The sequence below is a fragment of the Lethenteron reissneri genome, chromosome 15, assembly GCF_015708825.2.
Source record: "Lethenteron reissneri isolate LAM-NWPU_2019-01 chromosome 15, ASM1570882v1, whole genome shotgun sequence".
Taxonomy (NCBI): Eukaryota; Metazoa; Chordata; class Hyperoartia; order Petromyzontiformes; family Petromyzontidae; genus Lethenteron; species Lethenteron reissneri.
The window spans coordinates 4405122-4428651 of record NC_083793.1 but is presented as its reverse complement, the minus strand read 5'-3'; the positions used below and the strand labels follow the sequence as shown (position 1 = coordinate 4428651).

The 23530-nt window shown below is 43.7% G+C and overlaps 2 protein-coding genes across 3 annotated transcripts in view; one reads left to right on the top strand and one right to left on the bottom strand.

The window, feature by feature from the left end:
• The window catches only part of ARHGEF3 (Rho guanine nucleotide exchange factor 3), a 63541-nt gene extending 47629 nt beyond the window's left edge, over positions 1 to 15912 (bottom strand). For both annotated transcript variants that reach the window (XM_061551828.1, XM_061551829.1), the window contains exons 1-3: positions 15655 to 15912; positions 10745 to 10811; positions 3781 to 3843 (exon numbers count right to left, since the gene is read on the bottom strand). In XM_061551828.1, coding sequence (XP_061407812.1) covers positions 3781 to 3843; positions 10745 to 10811; positions 15655 to 15740 — 216 coding nt within the window. In that variant the 5' untranslated portion in view covers positions 15741 to 15912. The remainder of the gene's footprint in view (positions 1 to 3780; positions 3844 to 10744; positions 10812 to 15654) is intronic.
• Positions 1 to 23530, top strand: part of CFP (complement factor properdin) — a 261228-nt gene that overhangs the window by 76661 nt on the left and 161037 nt on the right. The gene's annotated exons all lie outside the window — the stretch shown is intronic.

Genomic DNA, 23530 nt, shown 5'->3' with positions numbered 1-23530 from the left:
CTTGGCACCAACTAAACACTTCTTGTAGAGGCAAACACTATGAAAATTATTCAATTTGCCAAAACTGTCAAGCTAGAGATGTGTCAAGGAAGCATTCAGTGAGAAAGGCACTCTCAAACTCTTGAAGCAGAGGGGACATTTGGTCACCACTGATGGTGCGACAGCCCAGTGTTCCAATTAACCAGATCCAACTTGGCAACCGTGGCAAATGCCATGTCGAGTTGCATCTGGTCGAAAACCTCTTTAAGGGCTGTACTGTTTGCCCTGCTTTTGAATATAGCCAATCTCTTCCGGGTCCGTTTCCTGCAGTAAGCCAGGCAAATCCCTGCTCTCACCGACATCGAGGTGACCATGAAGGCTGCCTTCTTGCTCTTTAATAAGTCACCATGTCTGACACGTCCAGAAGGAACAGGGCCTGATCATCCGTCAGCAGGGCTCTTTGGCACTTTTTTAAGGGGGGGGGGGGGGGGAGTTCCTTGTCCATCTCACTCGTCCTGCGGGGCCCCCAACTTTTTATTTCCTGCTCTCTCTCTCTGCTAGGCCCTGGGGGACTCTTGAGATACCCGGGAACTCGCCTGCGCTCCAAAAACGTTGGCTGCTCTATAGTCATGCCCCCCGTCCAGCAACAGGCTCAATATCACCATACTCAAGCCTCGCACGGGCCTCCCAGATACCCTAGCAGGGTTTCTCCTGAGCCTAGCTGAGAGCCTCCCTCTGCTTGAGGCCGTGGGTCTCCGCGCTAGCCCATCTGCTTGTGTGTTTGACAAGATCTGAGTCATCTCTGTCATTGCGGCATGCTTAGAGGGCTACAACCCGCTACTCATGCTGTCTTATACACAGCACGGTGTCAATTGTGCATGCTGTAGAGCTGATGGCTCTTTCCTCGCCTGACCACTCATTCACAAGCGGACGGGGGCACAGCGCTGGCCCCAGATTGCTCCTGCAGGGCAATCATGACTTTGGGGGCTGCTTGCAGCACTGCTTCATGCTCGGACAGAAAAAGGTGGCTTCTTATTGTGCCACCCTCTCTTGCCGTGGATTTTTTGGAGCCAAGCTGCGAGCCTATGTGTTCTGTCCCTCCCTATCACGCAGAGCGCTGCACTGAACACATTCCTCCAGAATGTGTTCACGCCCAAGGCAGTGAAAACATTGAGAGTGCGGATAGCTTAGAGAGCTAAACGAAAAGAGGAGAGCGAGGATAAGCGATAAACAGTAAGAGGGAGGATTATGGAGAGGCAAGATTGAGACGGGAATGGTAGGAATAAGGAGAGCAAGGGTGAGAGGTGAGAGAAACAGGGAGAGAGATAACGGGGAGGGAAGTAGGTGAGATACAGTGGAGGAAGGACAGGAATACAGAGGGGAAGAGAGGTAGAAGAGAGGAATAGAGAAACAGAGACAAAGCGAGAATACAAGATACATTTAGATATATGGTACAAAGAAGGCATGAGAAAGGTGAAGAGAAAAAGGGCTGTATATAACATTAAAAGTTTTACTGGCTGGTTGGGTGGGATGGACAGATGGACGGTGACTTCCAAATGACGCGTGGGTTGCTAGTAGTTACTGATGAAAATGTATACTTAAGATTTTTTTCTCCAAAAAACTAAATGCAGTATGAGACTGTTCAAATTACACAATCAGACGCAATGTTCTTTGGGAAAAGTGGTATCTGGATTGAGCCTGGAATCTGGTCATGGCAAGAGTATCCTTGTGCAAAATAGGTGCCACCCAACCTCGCCCCAACACAACAGGGATCCTCTCTAGTGCATCACACACACACAGAGTAGGTGCAGTCTCAGCTCACTCTGCAACAGCGACTGGCCAACACAGGCCAATGTAGCCACGGGCGTTTCTCCAGATGCAATTTTCTCGTCACGAAAATTGCCAACATGGCAGTGGTGTGGTTGGACATGGGCTTAGGGAGTCGTATATGCACAATGGCCAGACTGCAGTGCCCGTGTGGGGACATTGCAGGGATGCATTAAACGTGGTTCGTTTGGACCACCCCTTTGAGCAGTCAAACGTGTGCGTATTTATGCCGGAGTTTTCACGTGGATCCATGGGTTGATACAATTGCAGATAGGCACGTGTGTGGGAGTGATGCCGTCTGCTATCCAGTGCACAGGAAAGGCGCCGTGACAAATTACCCACGAGAGTGGGCAACTTCGTGTTCGCGTCGAAAACAAATTTGTCTGGTAAATCACCCCGCAATTATCGCACCGGAAGCATGGAAACAGGGCTTCACAGAACATTTTAATTTTTACAGGCGAAACCGAGTTACTCTGTAGTCTGTGCTATATGATATAAACGAAACACAGTAGGATACATTATTTTTTCTTCATCTCCACCCGGTTTTACTGAATGTAATAACCCAACGTTTGGCAAAAACTCAGAATTTGGGCACATGCAGTGTTTAAGGAAAAGTGGTGCCGTAGTCCATAACAAAGGGGGAACAGCTTTCATTTCAGGATAATACAAAATAATAATTCGCAAAGGAACAAAATATATAAGGAGTATCTACATCTTCTCATATCTGTCCCTCCACAAAATATTAATATTTGAAAACATCCCAGATGCTACTGCATAATTGTATCAGCATTGGCTTGCCCGATGAGAAGACCTTGTGGCCGATGGGATGTGAAAAAATTATTTTTCATTACGATATGGAAAGGTGACGCATTGTCTGCTTATATACAGAGTTGTTTAAAAATGGGGGTTATTGACTATAAGCAGAGTTGACAGGAAACAAAGAGAGGGAAATGTGGGAAGCTGGAAAATGAGCATTTAGTGTCACAGTGGTTAAAGGGGCTTGGAACCTCACACCATGTGACAAGCTTAAAAAAAAAACCAGCACCAACTTAGCAAGCTCTTTAAAACCACAAATTATTGCCGTAAAGGAGGCGCCAGTATCTCGGCTAGACACAAGATAATTAGGCATCCTACGTGCAGGGTGCAAACGCTCATGCCACTCAAAATTGCTTTTTTTTAATAGGCTTAGTTTTACCCTCCTTACATTTTGATGAAGGACGATAAAGAACTGCCTGCCAGTGCTGGGTCAGGAGTGGGCGTGCAAATCGGTTGGAGGCTACCGAGTCAAAGCAAAAAACTGTATAAGCAGGCTTCCACTGCAATGATGAAATTCATAATCTGTCAACCAAGACCTCTCTCACGATTTGTTTTCACTGCTGCATCATTAAATGGTGTTTCACCCCTTGATGATAAAGCAGACACTTTTTAGCAATGTTTTAAGCGTTATTAAACGTTAAGTCGATATTATAGGCTAAAATACACATTTGGTTACTTATGCTGAATACATCTAGCAAAAGTCTTGCAAGAAATATTCAGCAAATTAACCACGTAAACCAGAAATGGTATTGACGAGTGGCATTTAAAAGAAGACATCATAGCCTAGAACTGATACTTTTTGGTGTTAATCCATAGCATAACAATTCTTAAAGCAGTACTTCCTAAGTACTTCTTAAGCACTGCTCTATTATAGCTCAGCGTCAGCCAAAAAAAGGGCACTCTCTGCAGAGCAACTAACGTCACTTTCGACATGAAAGAGACTTTGCCCTGCTTACTGGTTGCCAATAAAGTCACGAGATGCAAATAGTTGGCTCCTTGCCTTCTGTGATTTAACAGAATCTTGACTGCAGAAGACTAATGCTGTGGGATATTTCGCAGCCAAAGATTAAATATTCAAAGCAGAACACAACACACTCAAGACAACTATTAATCTGTTCTCTCATCACCTGGCCACAATAAACCTCATCACAACCTTACCTTCACATCCAGGCTATAGAGACTGACAGAGTCAGCATCTTGCTTGCGGTTCCTCTTCCTTCTCTGCAACCGTTCCAGAGCGACACATACACACTTATTGGCCTCATGCAAACAAAACAGACTACACGTGTGGCTTGTGCCACCACGAGTGGTACACGTGGCAAATCTAATCTGTAGTTAGGTCTGTTCTTATCTCTTAATGAGCAGAAACTCGCAGTCACAAGGTGCAAAGACAGTGATAGTGCCTTTCAGGTTTGTATGCTATGTATCTTAGGGTTCATGTACTGTATTTGCTTTACATTGCTCAGACCATACAGGATCAGATCACTCAATGACTAAGAGTTTCTTTTTGAAGAGAGAGCCTCCCTGGCAGGTCATATTTTAGCTCCTGAGATTGGGGGAGCCCTATACGTAGCTAATTTCTCAGGCTGCCCCCTGGCCCTTGCCTTACTCCTCTAGAAGTCCCCGCTTCCTCCATCCACGTAAAAAACGAAAGTATAAACTACATGTAATATATTACTTACTGTTAGTAGCTCAGCTTATTGGAGAGTATATTTAGTATACTGATGATACTATGTAGTTTATACTTTAGTTTTTTACGTGGTGGTTTAGTTACTGCAGCTACATACTATTAACATTCCTTCCCTTTATTAATGCTACCCCTATCCCCTCCCTTTGATGCTGCTAATCCTGCATAATGCACGGGCATAACATGACTTTGAAACCCTCCGCCCACCTCCTACGCATTTCACAAGTAGTGACTAATCCCATATCTGCATTTCCCTCTTGATATGCAAATTATTTTGTCAAGGCGCTCTTCCCCCTCCAACCCAGCTTAAATATACCCTCCAAGCCTGGTGTTGTTTCATTCAGACGCTGTCTTCCCGACAGACCTGTTCTTCACCTGAGGACGGCTGCTTGCGTTGTGGCCGAAACTTTACCGAAAGAACCAAGAAGAGATTATACAACTTTTAAAGCTATTCCCTGTGTTTAGTGTACATGCCATACAACGTGTTTGGAATTGACAGAAGTAAAGTTGGACTTTCGAACAAATCGAATTACGAATAGACCTCTGGAACCTAACTCGTTTGTGAGTGGATGAGTCTCTGTATTGTAAAAATGGAAGGACTCCTCCAAACCTCGAGAACCCCTGCTCCATTTTGCGCGAGTTTAGTTGACTCTGTGCTTCTTATCACAAAAGGATGTATTTGGCTCCTTCAGACTATCAAACTCCTAATCCAGCACTGTGGAGGCAAGAATTGGGGATCTCAAATACGTTGGGAAACTCCCTTCCCATGGGTGTCAAGGTGCAATACCCTGGGATTGCCAGAAGGTGGTACAGCATGTTGTAGTAATACCCATCTGTCTCATCTGTATGTGGGTTTTCTCCAGGTGCTCTGCTTTCCTCCCACATGTATAAACACCGATTAATTGGCTGAAAACTTCTGAATATATTCGCTTCCGTGTTGTGTGTTTGCAGTTGCATAAATAACACTAACATAAATGACACTAACGTACACAAAAGCGTTCTTAACCGACAAAGTCATCCAACCAACGCCTCCCTTTACCATCATGTACACACATTCCCCTCTGCAGCACCAACTGTCCTTGAAGCCTGGTTTACAAGATCAAAGGCAGCGTCCATCAAGAATGCCACCAACCATCTCCAGCTCCTTGCATGGCTGCCTGGCAGAATATATTTCTAATCCCTGTAGTTTCTGCTATTCCAGGGCCTTCTAAAGAAAATGTCCCAGAATAAGCTAAATATGTAATTGCCTTGATAATCATGACCATGGCCTGCGAGACTCCCTGTCAAGCACCGTCCATGCACGGTGTTCTGTAGGATCAATACATCCTCAGCAACGGACAGCTTATGGGGAAGGGCCTTTGACATCATGGGGGCATGCACCGCCGGGATAGCCATACATGTCCGCTTCTGGTTTTCCAAGGAGTCCAAATTGCTGCCCTAAAAAGCATTGGACTGCTTTGACACATACGATTTCAAAGGTGCACGGAAGTTCGCGCAACAGCCAGAGCGCTCGGCAATCATTCGCCCAAAGGTGCCAGCCACGAGGACCCCGTCCAGCTAACTTTCAGCACAACCTCAAATGTCGTCGACTCATGAAGAGGGAATGCTCCGACCGTTGGTCTTGGCAATGTGATAGATAACGGGATATACACCAGCAGAGATTGCTACGCAAAGCGACGTCGTTAAGGGAGCATCGCAAATGTCTGGTCAATTGGGGCCAGAATTTAGTTTTAAGTACGTCAATGTGGGCGGGTGTGGGGGTGCTGTTGTGTCGGTGCATGATGTCCCCAGGGCAGTGTTGGGTTTGTTTAAATTTACAGATTATCTGGTGTGGGCACGGCTGGACGCGAGTTCAAGAGTTGAGGGATATAGGCACCACTGACAGGTAACAGCTACACCTGTTTGACTGATAAGGGAAGTTTTACATTGGAGGTAGCTGTACCGACACAAGACAACATAAAAAAGAAAGCGGTCAGCAAGGGAGCCACCAAAACAAACTGCTCTGCACTCCTTACAAAACAGTGTTGTTTTTTTACTAGAATGTAAACTAAACACTGCAATATCTAGCAAACTTTACACGAAAATAAATAAGTCCAGAAGTGCTCCGACAATTAGGTGCTCACAATAACAGACCATTGTGTGAGCATCCTTGTGCGTGCATCAACGGCTGCAGAAAACCGCGCGTGACGCTCTTAAATTATTCACAGCGCGGCTGTCCTCGGCACCTGGGGAAGACGTCACACTGGGGCCCATTTGGTGACTCGAGGTATTAGAAAATTAATAATTGAAGGAGAGGAAAGGAGGATGACTGCCGTGGATTATCACCACATTTCCAAAGGTACACACGACAATTACAATGTGTGTCCCGGAACACCATGTACCTTGGTACAATTTTAAAGAATAAAGAAATACACTGCTCTCAATCATCTTTCACTAAATTGTTGAGGCAAGAAGCCAATGTTCTAAGCACATATGGAAATCGCCAAGACGGCCACAGTTTAATATTTTAGTCTTATGTAGATGTGTATGTATTTCAGATCATATTTAAAACTGGGAAAATTACCGGGAACGACAACAATTTTTACAAGAAGCCTCTTGTTGACAAAATTTTTGCAATTTAACTCGTGTCTAAGTTTGCCATTCCTAAAATAATACTTATCTGTAGTGAAATTTGAGCTTTTCTAGTTTACTGGCATTAATACTTCTTATTCACGAAAACCACATGCTCTACGATCATCATAAATAAGTGAGAATATCAAGTTTGAGTTTCAAATTATAAGACAGCACTTTTTATAGCACATGTCAGGGCAATGGTTGAATTACCATGTCAGGGCATTGGTTTGAAGTAAAGCCCAGATGGGAGCCCACACCACATCCTGTAGTGACCTCAACGTTTCCCCCTAAGGTTGCCCATCCAAACAATGTAAAAATAACCTTGACCTTGCTTAGCATCTAAGAGCAAATAAAACAATGTGCCAAGCTGCCAAGCCTGTGGGTAACTGTAAAGTACAATGCCAAAAAAAGATACACAATTGCTACCATATATATGTAAATATCAACTCAACCGATGTTTTTGGAAGAAAAAAAAAAGTTCACCTAAAGAGGTCTTGCTTTATCCATCAATTCCTGGCAGAGTATTTGATGCAATTCTCACAAATGATAGCATTAAAAAGCTTATGGAAAAAATAAAAAATACACTTTCTCCAGATCAGTCATTTTCTCTCCTGCCATGCCAAATGAAAACTGTTTAGGATTACAGTACACACATGTTGTGGTGGTATTGGCAAATATCCATTACCATTGATTCCAACATTCTCTAAGCCAGCAGTTCTCAACCTTTTTGAGTGTGGACCTCTTATCAATCTCCAAACATTTTACGGACCACCACATGCCACTAGTTATTTGAAATGTGTACATTTCCTTGGTGATGATACTAATTAGATTTTCCGTGGACCCCCTGTGGTAGCCTCGCGGATCACCAGGGGTCCGCTTCTGAAGAGGCTGGACATATATGTGCTGTATGTATGTAGCCAATCGTGCTAATCAGAGGTGCGGGACAACATCTACCATATACATACCATCATAATGAAAGGCTTTAGAATGGAGTTTGCTTATACATGTACATAAATGGCTCAAATTGTACATTGTGACAGTGAATTATTGGAAATTGTGTGCACCAAAGCATGTCATGTTTGCTTTCAATCATGTGACTGGCCTGAGTAAACTCAAGTTGTAGTTACAAAATTGCTGTTAAGAAATGTTATGTTGTGTGTATAATACAGCCAAAGATTTAAAATTGTTTTCATAGGAACTGCGTGCAATTAAAAGTAATGAACACGTATAAGCGTACATGTACCACGCATAGTGTCCAGAATATATAAAATATGAGCAAAGACTTCAAGCTCATTTGCTTATTTTTCAAAATAACAGATATTAAGAGCATTTCTATTTTTCTGTTGATGATACCTAATAATAACAAACAACAGGTTTCAAGACAACCCACACATTAAGGTTGGTGCAACACACCCCTAATATTTAATTGACCTATACTCATCTACAACAAATGCTTGCCTGTTCTAATAAGTACTATTCCACTAGGTGTACGGAACTTGATCATCCAAGTATTTCCTCTAGATTTCAGAATCAAAATCTTTTAGATCGGAGGAATCAAATGAGCTATGAAGTTTTTTTTCACAGATGTCCAGCAGGACGTGGATTTATGCCCATGGATTTGCTGACCGCTACTTTATTGCGATATTTTAGTTTGCTGGGTCCCTGCTTCCATTAATGACTTCCATCTAATGGAAAGGTCATCTCGTTTGGCACCATGGCACTTGGAGAACCAAAGGCCATCTCCGCACACTCAATATAATAAACCAATTCCATTCTATTCTTGCACATGGAAAAACATGTTCAGGAGCTAAATACCAATATCAAGCCCTGCTAGCCACGTGTAGTTTTGCTGCTCTTCCATTGATTGAAGGAGCGCAGGCTACAGTGAGTGGTTCACTTTATGGTCCATAATTTGGCTACATGGCCACAATTGTACTTTGGCTTGTCTTATATTTTCCATTCATGAACATGTCTGTTGATGTTTTTATGTGATTAACGGTACACCAGTGTCTTCGAGGAATTTCAAACGAGAAGCTGTGCTGTTTCACTGTTCGCCAGCGTTCTTATCGATCTGGGTAAAATTCGAGGACAGTAACACTGCGATCCCAGAATGCGAATCCGGGGGTCGCCAGCGAGGTACATCGTTGAGGTTTAGGTTGATGGGTAGGTTGTTGTTGGAAAGAAAACGTAACTTCTTTGGAGTTTGCACATCTATGCAAATATTTGGTGGCAGAATGTTTGCCAGAACGGGGATCCAGGCGTTAGCGTTACTTCCAGTGTTCCGGTTATGATGCGGATTGCAATATTGACCAATGCTAGTTAATGACTCCAATGCCGAGCAATACACCTTTGCTCCCAGATGTCACCCAATAGGGTGTCTCAGCAGGGGTGTAGAATACAATTATAAATTTTCACTTCAATAAGCAGTTCCCATTGCCACACAATAGGATGAAACTATTAAGCTAAGTGGACATACTCTGCCATTTTCAAAGACAACATTTTGTTAATGAATTCTTTTTATTTAGATGGTATAAGGTGTCGCTTTTCATGTCAACATGTATAGTTAAGCACTATCCAAAGCAGGATCCTGGACTCTGAAGTGTTGAAGGTAAAGTTACTAATTCTGTGCAGCTGCATACCTCATTCTGCAGTGGCCAGATTATCAGTTCGTGGCGAGATGTTAACTACCTCGACTGGTATACAGGAGGCAATGGGTTCCATCCCAACCCTGACGCCTGTATATGTGAGGCTTGCATGTTCTCCCCGTGGCCATGTGGATTTTTCCTCTGGTTTTTCCCTCCATTTCAAAACATGCCTTTAGGGAATATGGCTGCTATACATTTCCACATGATAAGCGACTTTGTTGAGCTATCAGTTGTGGCCAGGTCGCTTCAGAAAAAGAGCTATGTAGCTCAGTAGGCCTTACCGGGTAAAATAACAATAAATAGTTTAGTGTAAATATCTTATTTGGTGACCGTCCGGTATAAGTGCTTTAACTCAACCATCATCCCATCACCAGCATTGTTAAAAGTTCAAGGTTTGTTTAATGCAGCCAAAATCATAATTTACCTTCAGAAATGTTGAAATTGCAGAGGACCCATTTTTTGTCATTCAAGGACCACACAACTATATGAATAATTAATCGGGAGGAAAATTGGGCCCAAAGTTGCTTAAAAATGAATCGGTCTACGCAAAAAAATATTGGATCAATATGCACTCGGGATAACAAACACAACACATTCGCCGATTAAGTTAAAACTGATTTAAAGCTTTCGTGACTGCAGGGATTCATCTTCTTGTTTCTTTCGGTAAAGTCACGTAGAAGGGAAGTAATAAAATAATAAAAATATTTTTATTATGTTTTATTTTTATTATTTTATTACTTCCCTTCTACGTGACTTTACCGAAAGAAACAAGAAGATAAGTTAAAACTGGCCTTCAAAAGGTACTGGGAACATAAAGGATGCGATACAGCAAAGGAGTGAGTGGGTGTACCACAAAGCAAAGAGGGCAGCAAGAGAATGAGGGATGGGTGGGGTGGGGGTGAGAGAGATAAAAATAAAAAGCAGAATTCCATTGCATTGTACATTCAAGAACTAATATAGGCAGCAACTGCGAAAGTAATCCAAGATAACATTGTACTTTTTAGGGCGAAGCAATGAAAACCTTGCTGAATAATTTGCATTGAATACATATTCAAGCTGATAACAAAAATGGTATTCTGGAACTGGAAAGCATGGAAAAGGTATGCCTCTATGTGTTTCATTTCTACCAATGTGGGGGTAGGCATAGCCAGTGTATCTGCATGCCTTGCTCTCTTACCAGTGTGGAGTCGGCATAGGGACCTGGGGTGAGAAAGGTGAAGGAACTTCCCCTTCGGATGGGAGGCCTGCACATTTACGCGTGGGGCAGACAAGGTAAAGGACAAACATCAGCTCTGCACGCTCACTCACATTACGGGCAGTCAAGACGTCACCAGCAGACATTTTATCATTTGTGACTTCTACCGCAATCACTATTTCCTCTGACCAAAATGTAATAAAGACCTAGGTCAGTCAAAATAATGCATGCCATGATGTGTGGCTAAAATTGTATCTTTCGGATGAAATTGTCTTCGGTTTGCATTACTGGTTCGCTCTTCTTTACAGTTATATATGGAGGGGAAGAAATCAAGATGATATTCATTTGAAATTAACATAACAGCCACCCCACCACTCCACCATAACTAAGGCACAGCCTTTTGTAATTGAGGCATGCCCTATTGCTAGATTACAAAATAATTATAATTAGTTTAAATGAATTTTACTTTGATCTACAGAAATGAAAGTCTGCGTGTGGTGTAAATGCTCTAGTGTGGTGTGTACCTACTATTGAGCTCACCAAACATGAATGGTATGTTTCCTAATACACCGAGAGTCAAGTCCAGCTCTAAGAGGGGCCTACCATCTTAAAGTTTATATCATTGTAATGAAAGGTGACGCAATTTGTATCTTTACTTCTCTTTTATAGCCACAAAAAAAGTGTTTAACATTGACATTTTTGCAATCATTAGTTATCCAGGGATTGTTAAAGGTTCACCAACTCTGTTCTCAATTTTTAGCAAATTCGTTCCAACAAGTCCCTGGTGAGTCAATGTCAAATATATTCTCTGGGGATTTGAAACGCACTTTTATTGTGCTCTTGGCTCCATCAAGTTTTAATGCGAAGGGCAGCTGCAAGGGTGACCTTCCCACCATCATCCACCCGGCGCAATAAGATGCACCAGGGGAAATCCTTTATATAAAGCCCTGGGTTTCAGTTGCCTCTAATCCCCACGGGCCACCAATGGCACTGAGTGACAGGCCTGTGTGTTCGCAATAAATAGGAGGCAGGCGCTTGCCGGGAGCAACTGCTTCTTGCCAATAGTTTGAATCGACCGTGGGCCGCGAGCGCGTGCCACTTTCAAGTTGGCACGATGCACTTTTGTTTTGAGAGCCTTTCTTTCGTGTCATTGTGAATGAAAGCAAAAAACCTGAGAGCGCAAGATGCAGTTAAAGATGTTGATTAGTAGCCACCTGTATCTGTTAAAACGTAACTTTAGACAGTTGGTTATTAAAGGGTAATGCAAAAAAGCCACACGTTTTTTAATATAGTATTTCTACATTAATTATAACATTTGAAAGTATGTACTATGAATGGAAGAAAATGGTTGCTTTAGCAAAAGTACACAATTTCATTTAACGGTTAATAATATATATTTGTTCAGATATTACTCAAAATCATGTTTTGGCCAGCTTATTTTTTTCAAACAGTTTTCTCCACATAAATGTTCGATTGCGAGTATTACCATTTTGTCAATTTTCTATGGTTAATCTGTAATATTAATTCAAAGCCAAATGTCAGACCACTGCCGGATGAAGAACCCCCATCCGACATTGTGCGTCATGAGGTTTTGTTTGACCGTACACTACCGCAGTGAGCTGTGCAATTTCGTGAAATGGGGGGGGGGGGGGGCGCATCAATCAATTCAGGTGGATGAGTTAATAATGCAATGTGTGAGAAGCACTGAGCCACCCCTCAGCTCTATACACAATATATTGGCATTTGTTCTCATTTGAGCATTTTTACTCTTTCATGGTCCCTAATTACGTAAATACAGCATCATTGGCATCTACTGTTCATCAGCAGCAAACAATCCTGACGGTAAGGATTCTATGGGCATATCGTATGTATTCTTGTCGTCTTATAACTCATACTTTTTTCCCCTCCACTACCATATTTTTAAACCACGAAATCAATTTTTGGCAAGTGCACCACTCTGTCACAAGCAGCGTACAATAGTCAGTGATTACGTTGGCACAATGAACAACTAACGCACACCAGCCTCTCCAAAAGATGTCCACACAGCTCCCCCTGTAGGTCTCAACATAGTCTTACACTAGGACAGTGTTGAACTTGATTTGAAGCTTTCGTGACTGCAGGAATCCATACTCTTTGGTTCTTTCGGTAAAGTCACGTAGTTAGAAATATTTTTTATTTTAACGAAAGAACCAAAGAGTATAGTGTTTAGCCAACTACAGATTGTTTCATAGGGTGCAATTAGACTTATAAAAGGCAGCACTAAGTACTAAGCAATTACTTCCATGCTACCCACTTAACTACACCACTAAGCGCAAAATATTACCTATTTAACCCACATTAACTAAATGGCACGGAGCAGTCTTCACCAGGCAGTGAATTTTTTTTATATAATAACATTTTTACTTCACACAGTAAGATTAATAGTCCATAATACACATGATTTAAAATTAGTTGACAAATTTAATTACAACATTACCACATTTACAAGTTTATTTTTACGTAAACATTAAATGTTGCTAAAAGCACCAGGTATGTCAAATAAAAAAACGAACATATACATTCAATTGTAAACAAAAGGCAGTTGTGTGTAGGCATGTTTAACATCAAGATTGCGTTGGACATTCCGTATCTAATCAGATTTCAGGAAGCCGTTTTACTTGGTCAGTTCACTTTTAAATAGAAAAAAATTACAGCAGTAATCCAGCCCATCATTTCCTTTGCTCGTACAGATTAAGATCTCGAAGTTTAAATGCATCTCAAGACCGTTGACTTTCAAACATAATTAGCGTATGTGAACGCTTTCAAAAAGTCACTATCAACCAGGAGTTCAAATTCCACATTACTAGGGCAGGGGTAAGTGTATTACTAAGAATGTTCCATTATTTAGACACTCGTTTTACTTCAGACAAAAAGTATCCAGCAGAAACGGGGGGATTCGTGTATATACATGCTACTGATTTCTAATTACCATCTTTCTTCTCTAAAGTGTATTGTGATAGTGATGGCTCCATTTGATACGGCGTGTTCAAATATTCAGCAAGTGCATTAAGATCGTTGGGAAATGTAGAGACTTTGAAATAAAATGTTGTTTTCTCTATAATTTCTCCTTCATTTCAATGGTGTATATCCATTTAAAATGAGCATTTTAAAATACCGTATTGCAAACATTAAGCACACTGACGGATGCTCATGATTAAACACATTCTTACAATGCATGCATCAAATAGTGCAGAATTAATAATGGCACGCGAATTATACATGGAGGTTAAAGGAACCGACCATTATGTACGATAAAAAAATGCACAGTATAGACGAGACAAAGTTAAATATGCCACGTCAATTCGTTACCAAAGCGATTAAATATAAAACAAAACCAGTAGGTTGATAAGGGGTCCACTACCTGCCTGACAAGACAAACAAATCCATCAATGCACTCAAGTATTTAATAATAATCCCAACACCCTACTGCTGAACCATCCTAGAATACGACTCACTAAAACTTTCCTGTAAAAGTGAGCAAATTAACGATTAATGAACGCGTTTATACGTAAACCAAACACATGAATGACAGCCAATGGACCACCTGAACCAAAGCGTCCCTAAACAATTCACCAAAGTATAGTCGTACGAACTTATAATGTTGGTAGGTGGATTATTTATCCCCTTCACCCACCAGTTCAGCTATCACTCAACCTTCGATTAGCACGGTCGACTACGTACGGTGCTAAAGAAGTTCAACACAGCACGCAGATACGTACACGTCTGATGATGATTGGAAACTCAACACAAAACACGTTCTCCTGGCTTGTTCGTTACATTAAATCAAATCTGGGGCACGAATATTTACGAATCGTTCTCTTAGTTCTTTCTGTAAAGTCACGTAGGTAAAAAATGAAATTAAAATTAATAAAAAATAAATAATAAAAATCACGACGTTTCGGAGGCAGCACAAGTCTCCGTCATCAGGTGGGACCGTCATTTTTTTTTTTATAAATTTTAATTTCATTTTTTACCTACGTTACTTTACCGAAAGAACTAAGAGTATGAATGAATCCTTGCAGTCACGAAAGCTTCAAATCTAGAATTTACGATTTGTTATTATTGGCCCCATTAAGTCGTGGCCGCTGCAACAATCCCGCAGGGAAGGGGATGCGTGGAATAAAACCGAGGCGGCATGACGAACACACAGAGCAATTAAAACTGGTGATGAATTCTAGATTTGAAGCTTTCGTGACTGCAAGGATTCATATTCTTAGGTTTTTTCGGTAAAGTCACGTAGGTAAAACATCAAAATTAATAAAAAAAAAAAGATCACGACGTTTGCCTCCGAAACGTCGTGATCTTTATTTTATTTTTTATTAATTTTGATGTTTTACCTACGTGACTTTACCGAAAAAACCTAAGAATACTGGTGATGAACTTAAGAAGCTGTCCAGATGGTTCTAGATTTGAAGCTTTCGTGACTGCAATGATTCATACGCTTAGGTTTTTTCGGTAAAGTCACGTAGGTAAAACATCAAAATTAATGTGACGGTCCCACCTGATGACGGAGACTTGTGTTGCCTCCGAAACGTCGTGATTTTTATATTTTATTTTTTCATTAAATTTGATGTTTTACCTACGTGACTTTACCGAAAAAACCTAAGAATCTGTCCCGGTGGTCACGGAACAACAGCGGATGGGAGGAGGGCTTTGGTGGGAGCAAGCCGTGGAACGAAGCGCTTTTAATCGACCAAATCAACGCGTACATCTCCACAACACACACAGATCAATGCGGGACGAGGCCTTCATCCAGCAGTGGATGTTTTAGGGCCCCTATCGTGTGACAGGAGGGCCCCTGTTGTCTGAGATGAGGGCCCCTGTTGTCTGAGATGAGGGCCCCAACAACTCACTTTCGCGGGTCCTTTATCCGCGGTGTGTCCGCTTCGTGAGGCCGCTCCTCGCACGCCGCTCGGCTTTTCGTCGCTTGAGGCCGCATCTTTAGGGTGAACGTATCGAGACACGTAAAACAATACGCTTAATAGTCGTGGGGTGTTTGTGTGGGTGTTTTTTATGCATAAGGCTACGAACGCCGCCAAACTTATACTTGAAACTTAGCAGAGGCGGCAGCGAGGTGGTTGGTGGTGGTGGCAGCAGTGGTGCTGGTGGGCGGGGCTTGCGTTCAAAAACAACGGGCGGATTTTGAACGGACCAATCAGAGCGCGCCAAACAACCGTTGCCGTGGCGACCGCCCGGGGGGGGGAAGGCGTTGGACCAATCGTGGCGCGTTGCCCGGCTCGCTGGGCCGTTGACACCAAGACAAAGATCCCTCCCACCCACTCGTGCATGAGTGACGTCACGCATCTAGGGGGGGGGGAGGGGTCAGACATTTGTGACGATGTGTGACGAGGGGGGGGGGGGTGAAATGTGACGTCACATCAAATGCGCAATTTAAATAAATATAGACAACACGTTCTACTTAATTAAATCGACTTTTTAATAAATGTTTTCTCCTACAACATCAGAGTGCAGCGCCACATTAAATACGCACTACAATGACAATAGTTTAAAACGATTTGAAGCAAAATGGAAATTATTTTCAAAATGGAAATATGGTTTGGGGGGCAGAGCTTTGTGACGTCATATTCGACTCTTTGTGACGCCGTGTGACGAGTGGGGGGTCAAAAATCGTCCAAAATCGCGTGACGTCATTTATGGACGACCCCTAACACGTGGTAGTTAGTAGACACCAAGACAACGATCCCTCACCACCCACTAGTGCAGCCTGCAATACTAACACGTGGTACAGTAATTAGTTTGTGCAGACTGTCTTTATAAATCTCAACGTTCATCCTATAAAGTCCCATCACAAGGGAGAAACACAAACAAATAGACAAAAAAAATTTTACTATGCAAAATTTTTTTTTTATATTAATTTTGATAATTGGTGTCAATGATGCTACTCATCATGCTATGCTGTCTCTGATCTTGCACCCTGCTGTTGCTTGCTTGATATGTGGATGCACACATTCACACACCTGTCAACCCCTTATCAGTGCCCTACCTTACTACAGACCAACCTTATTGGTCACCCAGTGGTGGCGGTGATGCCCGTATAAATCTCAACGTTCATCCCACAAAGACCCACCACAAGGGAGAAACACAAACAAATAGACACAAACATTATTTTTTTTTGCCCGTATTGAAACGGCTGTACACCGTACGGACCTGACAACTCAATATCCCTGTACAAGAATACGGGGTAAAGCGTGTGGGTTGTTGACACGGTGTGGGTTCGTAGCACAACGCGCTAACCGCTGCACCACCGCTCCCCACAAGACACCAAAGGCCACGTTGACCGACCGGGTTACCTTTTGTGTTTACATTTCATAACAGACCTAAACACAACTGGAATATGTCAATGCATTGAGGCGCGGGGGGCGCAATATGTGCCGTTACCGAAGCACCTAGCCTGGCACAAGCGCCGCCGTGATGTTGTTTTATTTAGTACGTACTGCCCCGTAATATACCGTTAATGTATATCAATAATAATGCGTATCCACGAGTCCGTTAGTTTCGTTCGTGATAAATCATAGCCTAAGTTGACTCACAATTATAATAATTGGATTAACATTTGGGCTTGAAAACCAAAGCCGTAATTAAGGTAACGCTCATGCAAATTACCTGTATTTGGCACACACACACACGGTGTCTTTGTCAGAGTAATTGTCATGTGATGTACAGACAGCCCCAGTTTGCCAATCCACCATACTGGCTCAGTGTTAGATTTGAAGTTTTCGTGACTGCAGGGATCCATACTCTTTGGTTCTTTCGGTAAAGTCACGTGGGTAGAAAATAAAATAATTTAATTTGATTTTAATTTATTTTATTTTATACCTACGTGACTTTATCGAAAGAACCAAAGAGTTTGGCTCAGTGCTATTTATGTACGGTGTGTTGAACTTCACACGTGTGGCAGGGTGGAGGAGGACAGGCCACACAGACAGGCATTGGAGTGACACCCACAGATTGACAAGTGTGGCACAACTGTAGAGGAGTAAAATGGGGACGTGACGTCAGGTGTGCCGTTCAGTGCGATGACGTCACGTCTCCTAGGGTACTTAAGGGATACCCCGTGACGTAAGCGGGGTCACTGTGGGAACGGGTAGAGTAAGAAGGGTGAAGAGGGAACCAGTGGGTAGAGAGAGGGATCGAATAGGGAGTCTGGGGAGAAGCCGGTGGTAGCCGTAGCGGTGCTTCTCTCTCCGCTCGGTGGAGTCGGCAGAGTCCACGATCCGACACGAGAGAGAGAGACCGGAGCTAGCCGGCAGGGACCCGGACTCAGAGTAGGACCCCTAGCCCCTGGGAGTTGTGTACCCTGCTGTGTGTAATATTGATAAGCTTTAATAAACCCTGGCGGAAGCCCCTAACTTACCTACGTCTACGAGTACGTCCTTCGGAACTCCTCTACACAACGTTCATTTGTATGCACGTCACTTTACTGTCCAAATTGTAGATCTGATGCAGTCCATAACGCCTGTCATACATAACACTATCCACGAGCTAAGTTTCCCACCTGTCTGGGTTTTGACAAGGATATTCCGGGAATTGACCTTAAAATACAAATGTGACGTTTCGGGCAATGGCCTTCCTTCACAGCACATCAATTGAAACACTTCGATTGTTAAGCTAATCATACACGCATCTAATCTCGTGTCAGTGTCAGAATATATTGGTATGTTCTATGCTATGGGTTCGTGTGACCCCCCTCCCTGCAGCCACTAGAGGCCGCTACACCGCAATGTTTAAACAATTGACCGCTTAATAGAATCGGCAGGCTGAGCCACAAGCGGGTGCTGGCAACATGAACACTGATGGGTCATCAGATGGGCTAATATTTGTGAATGCTCCACAAATCTGGCTGTTGCCTGATGAAGCTAGTTGTAATTACTGGCGAAACGTCGTACTCAGATTGGAAATGTTGTGGCTTGGCTCTCCAACACACCGGTGTTGCTGTACTCGTAACGAATTGGTATGTTCTTTTTACGTGACAAACCTTACTAATTGCAATACGGCAACAAGCGTTGATCCAATAATACTGGTAGGGACCTGCTGGTTACACCAGCCCACAGGGGATTATTGTGTCCGTCCGTCCGTCGTGCATCCAAAAATGGATGACAAAACGATGTTTTATCGAGCAAGGTTATTCAAACTTGAAAGAGGAGGATGGGGGGGGAGAGATGATGGAAATGAATTCCAAAGCCGAGCAGTCCGAGGAAAGAATCAGAAAGAAGGAACGTTTTTGGAGCTGCAGTGTTGGTGGTTTAACAAAGTACGAGTGGAACAAAACGGTCAGTCTGGTAGACTGACTCCTCGACATGGGTGGAGGAATGGCCGAGCGAAGTTCACGGCGCAGTCTGCATGCATGTTGAACTTATTTCGCAACGTACGTAGCCAACCGTGCTCATCGGGAGCATCGCTACGACCAGTAAACCCTGGCAGTAGCGAGAGAAGAGCGAAACGAAGACCACCGACCGCCGGGAGTGAATCGGTCATCAGTCGTCCCGACTTGCTTCAACGTCGCTTCGTGCGGCCGCTCACCGGCACGCAACGCATGCCCTCCCTTGTTGGGCAAACCCAAAGGTTGGGTTCCGGCAGCAGGCTTCCTGGGTCGTCTTCTGACCGAGCAGCAGCTCCTTGCTGCACACACCGGTCCTGGGGTCCACCTCTGTGTAGCACGCTCCCGAGGCTGCGGGGCAGGGGATTGCAAGTCAGTGCGATTTTTAAATCCTTTATATTAAGTTCACTTGCTTGCGCGCTTGCGCGCTTACGACCGTGCAAATCTTTCGGTCGTTTTTTAACCCACTTCCCGTGATCCAATCGAGTTGACATTTTGCACACAGACTCGTTGTGCGTGACAATTTATTTTCGTGAAAACATTTTTCCAAAATTTTCACTTTTTAGGAATGTTTTTTTTCATATTTAATTTAAAATACCAATGTGATAAAAATGAAACTCTTACTCAAGAAAAACAAAATTGAATAATAAAATAAAACCGATGCCACGCATATAAAGGATTTATAGTGAAAAACTTTGTTTTTACGGGTTACTTTTTTACAGATTTAGCATCGCGGTTACTGGCCCGGTGGCTCAGCGGTTAGAGGCAGTGGCTCGTGAATGGGAAGGTGGCGAGTTTTTCGAATCTGCGCGGTTGTTGCAACACCCCAACGTTTTTATGGGGTCGATAAAACGGTGACCACTTTTGTTGAGAAGTCAATAATTGGTCGTCCCACGTGAAAGGGAAGTCCGCACGAGCCGTCTCGGGGGGACAAGCGCTTCATTCTTGCCGCACCCCCAACCAAGACACGCACTCGCAGGACGCTTCACCGCCAGAAGACCACCATGCCCCCCCCCCCCCCTTCACACACTCTCTCTCCCTTCACCCTCGAACCTTCCAGAAGGTTCCCTGTCCTTCCTCCGCCTCCCATTCTCCATTAATCGATTTATCCCTTCCTTACCTGTCCCTAAACCCACTTTCTCCCAAATTGAACCTCTCAGCCAATCCCACGTCCCGCTTCCCAGCAACTGTGCCCCACCCACCCAAACGTCGTTAATGAATCTATTACCCTACGGTGTCCTTATATAATAATTACATATAGACGCACTCGCTCCTGCCATGGGAATGAGGAATTGCCACCTCTGGCTCAGGGCTGTAAGCAGGAGATGCGCACCACCTCATTGCTCGTTTGAGCAGGAAATCACTCGCACGTTTGACGATAAAACGAGGCCAACTTTAATAACAATAAAACACGCAATTTATAGCACACACATATTGCACGGACCGTGAAATTGCGGCAATTGTCATGGGCAGCGCAATTGGTACGGCTTCACATAGCTCCATGGTTAAACAAATCAAGTTGATTTGTTTAATTCTAGATTTGAAGCTTTCGTGACTGCAAGGATTCATACTCTTAGTTCTTCCGGTAAAGTCACGTAGGTAAAAAATGAAATTAAAATTAATAAAAATAAAATAATAAAATCACGACGTTTCGGAGGCAACACAAGTCTCCGTCATCAGATGAGACCGTCACAGTCAGATTTGCTGCTTGATGTTTAACCAGGCGAGAGCTTCAACAAGACACCAGAGATATTCTCAGTTTCAAGTGACATGGGTCACAGAAAATTACAAAGTAATAACTTAAAATATCGCACAGCAATTTAGTCGATAAATATCAGAGGAAGAAAAAAAACTTTACAGGAGTAATCTTAAATACTGTACAAACCTGAGAATAGGTTTTCCCCTTTTTTCTGGCAACAAAACAGGTGTTAAGATTTCGATTTAAAGCTTTCGTGACTGCAGAAATTCATCTTCTTGGTTCTTTCGGTAAAGTCACGTAGAAGGGAAATAATAAAATATTTTATTATTTCCCTTCTACGTGAAATAATAACATACTTTATTATTTCCCTTCTACGTGACTTTACCGAAAGAACCAAGACAGAGGTGTTAAGATGTTAAAACACCAACCTGAAACCTTTAACAAGGAATCATGTCTGCATTAACCAAGCTCTCACCCTACCCTTGCTTAATTAAAACAAACAACGTGTCACCGCTTTTTTGTTCTACACTTGTATCATAATTATAAACTCATATATTTATTGTAAACTTTCATAGTGCTGTGTGGTGCCGGCCATTTAACGTGTTGGGCCTTTGGACCTGTGCAGAGCAAGTGTTTAAAAATAATTCCAAAAAGTAACGCGCAAGAGTCAATAAGCCGAAGTGAAACTCTCCTCGTGTGATCACGCGAGCAGTGGCTGAGTGATGGTTTAAGAATTGCAATCGCCACCAGTGGATTGCTGCTGCTGCTTCAGTTAAATGTTTGTTATCAAGTTCCCATCATCATCATCATCGCCATCAGCTGTGATTCATTTCCACACAGCATCATTGTTTGAGCCCTCTTTGGGAGCTCCACACTTCGCCTCCTATCGCCTTCACAGACTGCTGGAGCAAGTGCAGTTAGCGAGCACCTATTGAAGGCTGGCACGGCACACCAGGGTGGGTGGCCAACACCACACCGGGCCGCCTTTGTCTCCCTAGTGACGATGTGTACTCATCGCACAAGGTATTCAGTCGAGGCTGAGTCGACCCAGGGGAGGCCCAGGACCGGTTCAAAGATTCGTTACCGTGATTGCTAACGAGCTCAGATCGCCGGGTTCGTAGCGCCGAGCGCTAACCACTGCGCCACCACTCCCCCCCACCACCGATCAGCACGGTTGGCTACGTACGGTGCGAAAGAAGTTCGACACACATACAAACACTCCCCCAGCTGCATGACAGCCAGCCACAGCAAGTGGAGAACGCGTCCACGAAGCCACGGGCTCAGGGGACAGCGCCACTAATTGCAAAGGTTCACAATGCCAGGGTCGCCTTCATCATTACCGCGAGTGTCATCACCAACATTCACTACGCGCCGTCTGCGTCGCAGTAAACGTTGAAAGATCCCCATGGGCAAGAGGAGGCCATCGCGTGCCGCCATCAGGGTCCACATTTGCCAAATGCGCAAATGACTAAATGTGGGATTAGACTCCACAGTGATCGCCCCCGCTACTTGTCAGACGAATGTCCCAGGTCGCTCTTGCAAATGAGACTCATCCTGGCGCCTCTTGAGTAGACTAAACACAACTCTTGTTGAACCATTGGCCGAGTCGTCCTGAATGGCCCCGATCTCAAAAGGTCAGCAGGGTTCATCCTCGAATCGGTGACCACCAGAGTTTGCCAGTTCGTTGTCGGCATGGCGTTGTGCGGTGACCAGGGGATGGCAAATGCGACTCCTCCTGGCGCCTCTTGAACTCTCGCCTGGTGAAATAAACGTCACTGAAAATGTTGACCAAGTCACCCTGGAGGCCCCCCCCCAATGTTGACCAAGTCACCCTGGAATGCCCCCCTCACCCCCCCGATCTTGAGCACGTGTGAAGGGATTCGAGATCGCTGTGTCCGGCGCCGCGCGAGATGAGCGGGTGCCCAAACTGGCAGTACAGAATCAGAATCTTTATTCATACCGACGGGATCCGACGAGCTATGAAGCTTTTTTTCACAGATGTCGAGTACAGCTGTGAGACTCAAGGGATATGGGTGGGGTCTGGCCAACCGTGGTGTCGGGGTCACGACCATCCGCATAGAATCTACGAAACAAGATGGACCCAAACAATGGAATGGGGTGAAATGTGAAAAAAAACATCAAAGATAGCTGTAAGGAATGAATAGTGACGGAAGAAGAGAGATAGAACACCTGTCAACCCCTTATCAGTGCCCTATCTTATTTCAGACCAATTCAGACCTCATTGGTCACCCCGTGCCCTTATAAATCTCAACGTTCATCCTAAAAAGTCCCATCACAAGGGAGAACCACAAAGAGAAAAAAAATGTTGTTGCCCGTATTGAAACGACTTTAACGCCGTATGGCCCTGGAAACTCAATTTCCCTGTACAAGAATACGGGGTAAACCGTATGGGTTGACAGGCATGAAGGTTACACAAATTTGGAGAAGATTTTGTACATCGACCAACCACGGCAGCACGTTGGATGACAAATCGTGATGAAACCAGCGTCGCTCATCAATCAGAGCGCTGGAACTGCGGGTGTATGCAGCCACTACAAGAAATGTCTTCTCCGGGTATTCAATGATTTAGCTTCACAGGAGCATTCATGAAGAACAGGTGAGACAACAACGAGTGTTCATACAAAGCGTTTGTTTAATGGTCGTTTAAAAACAAAGCAACAAAGAATTTGCC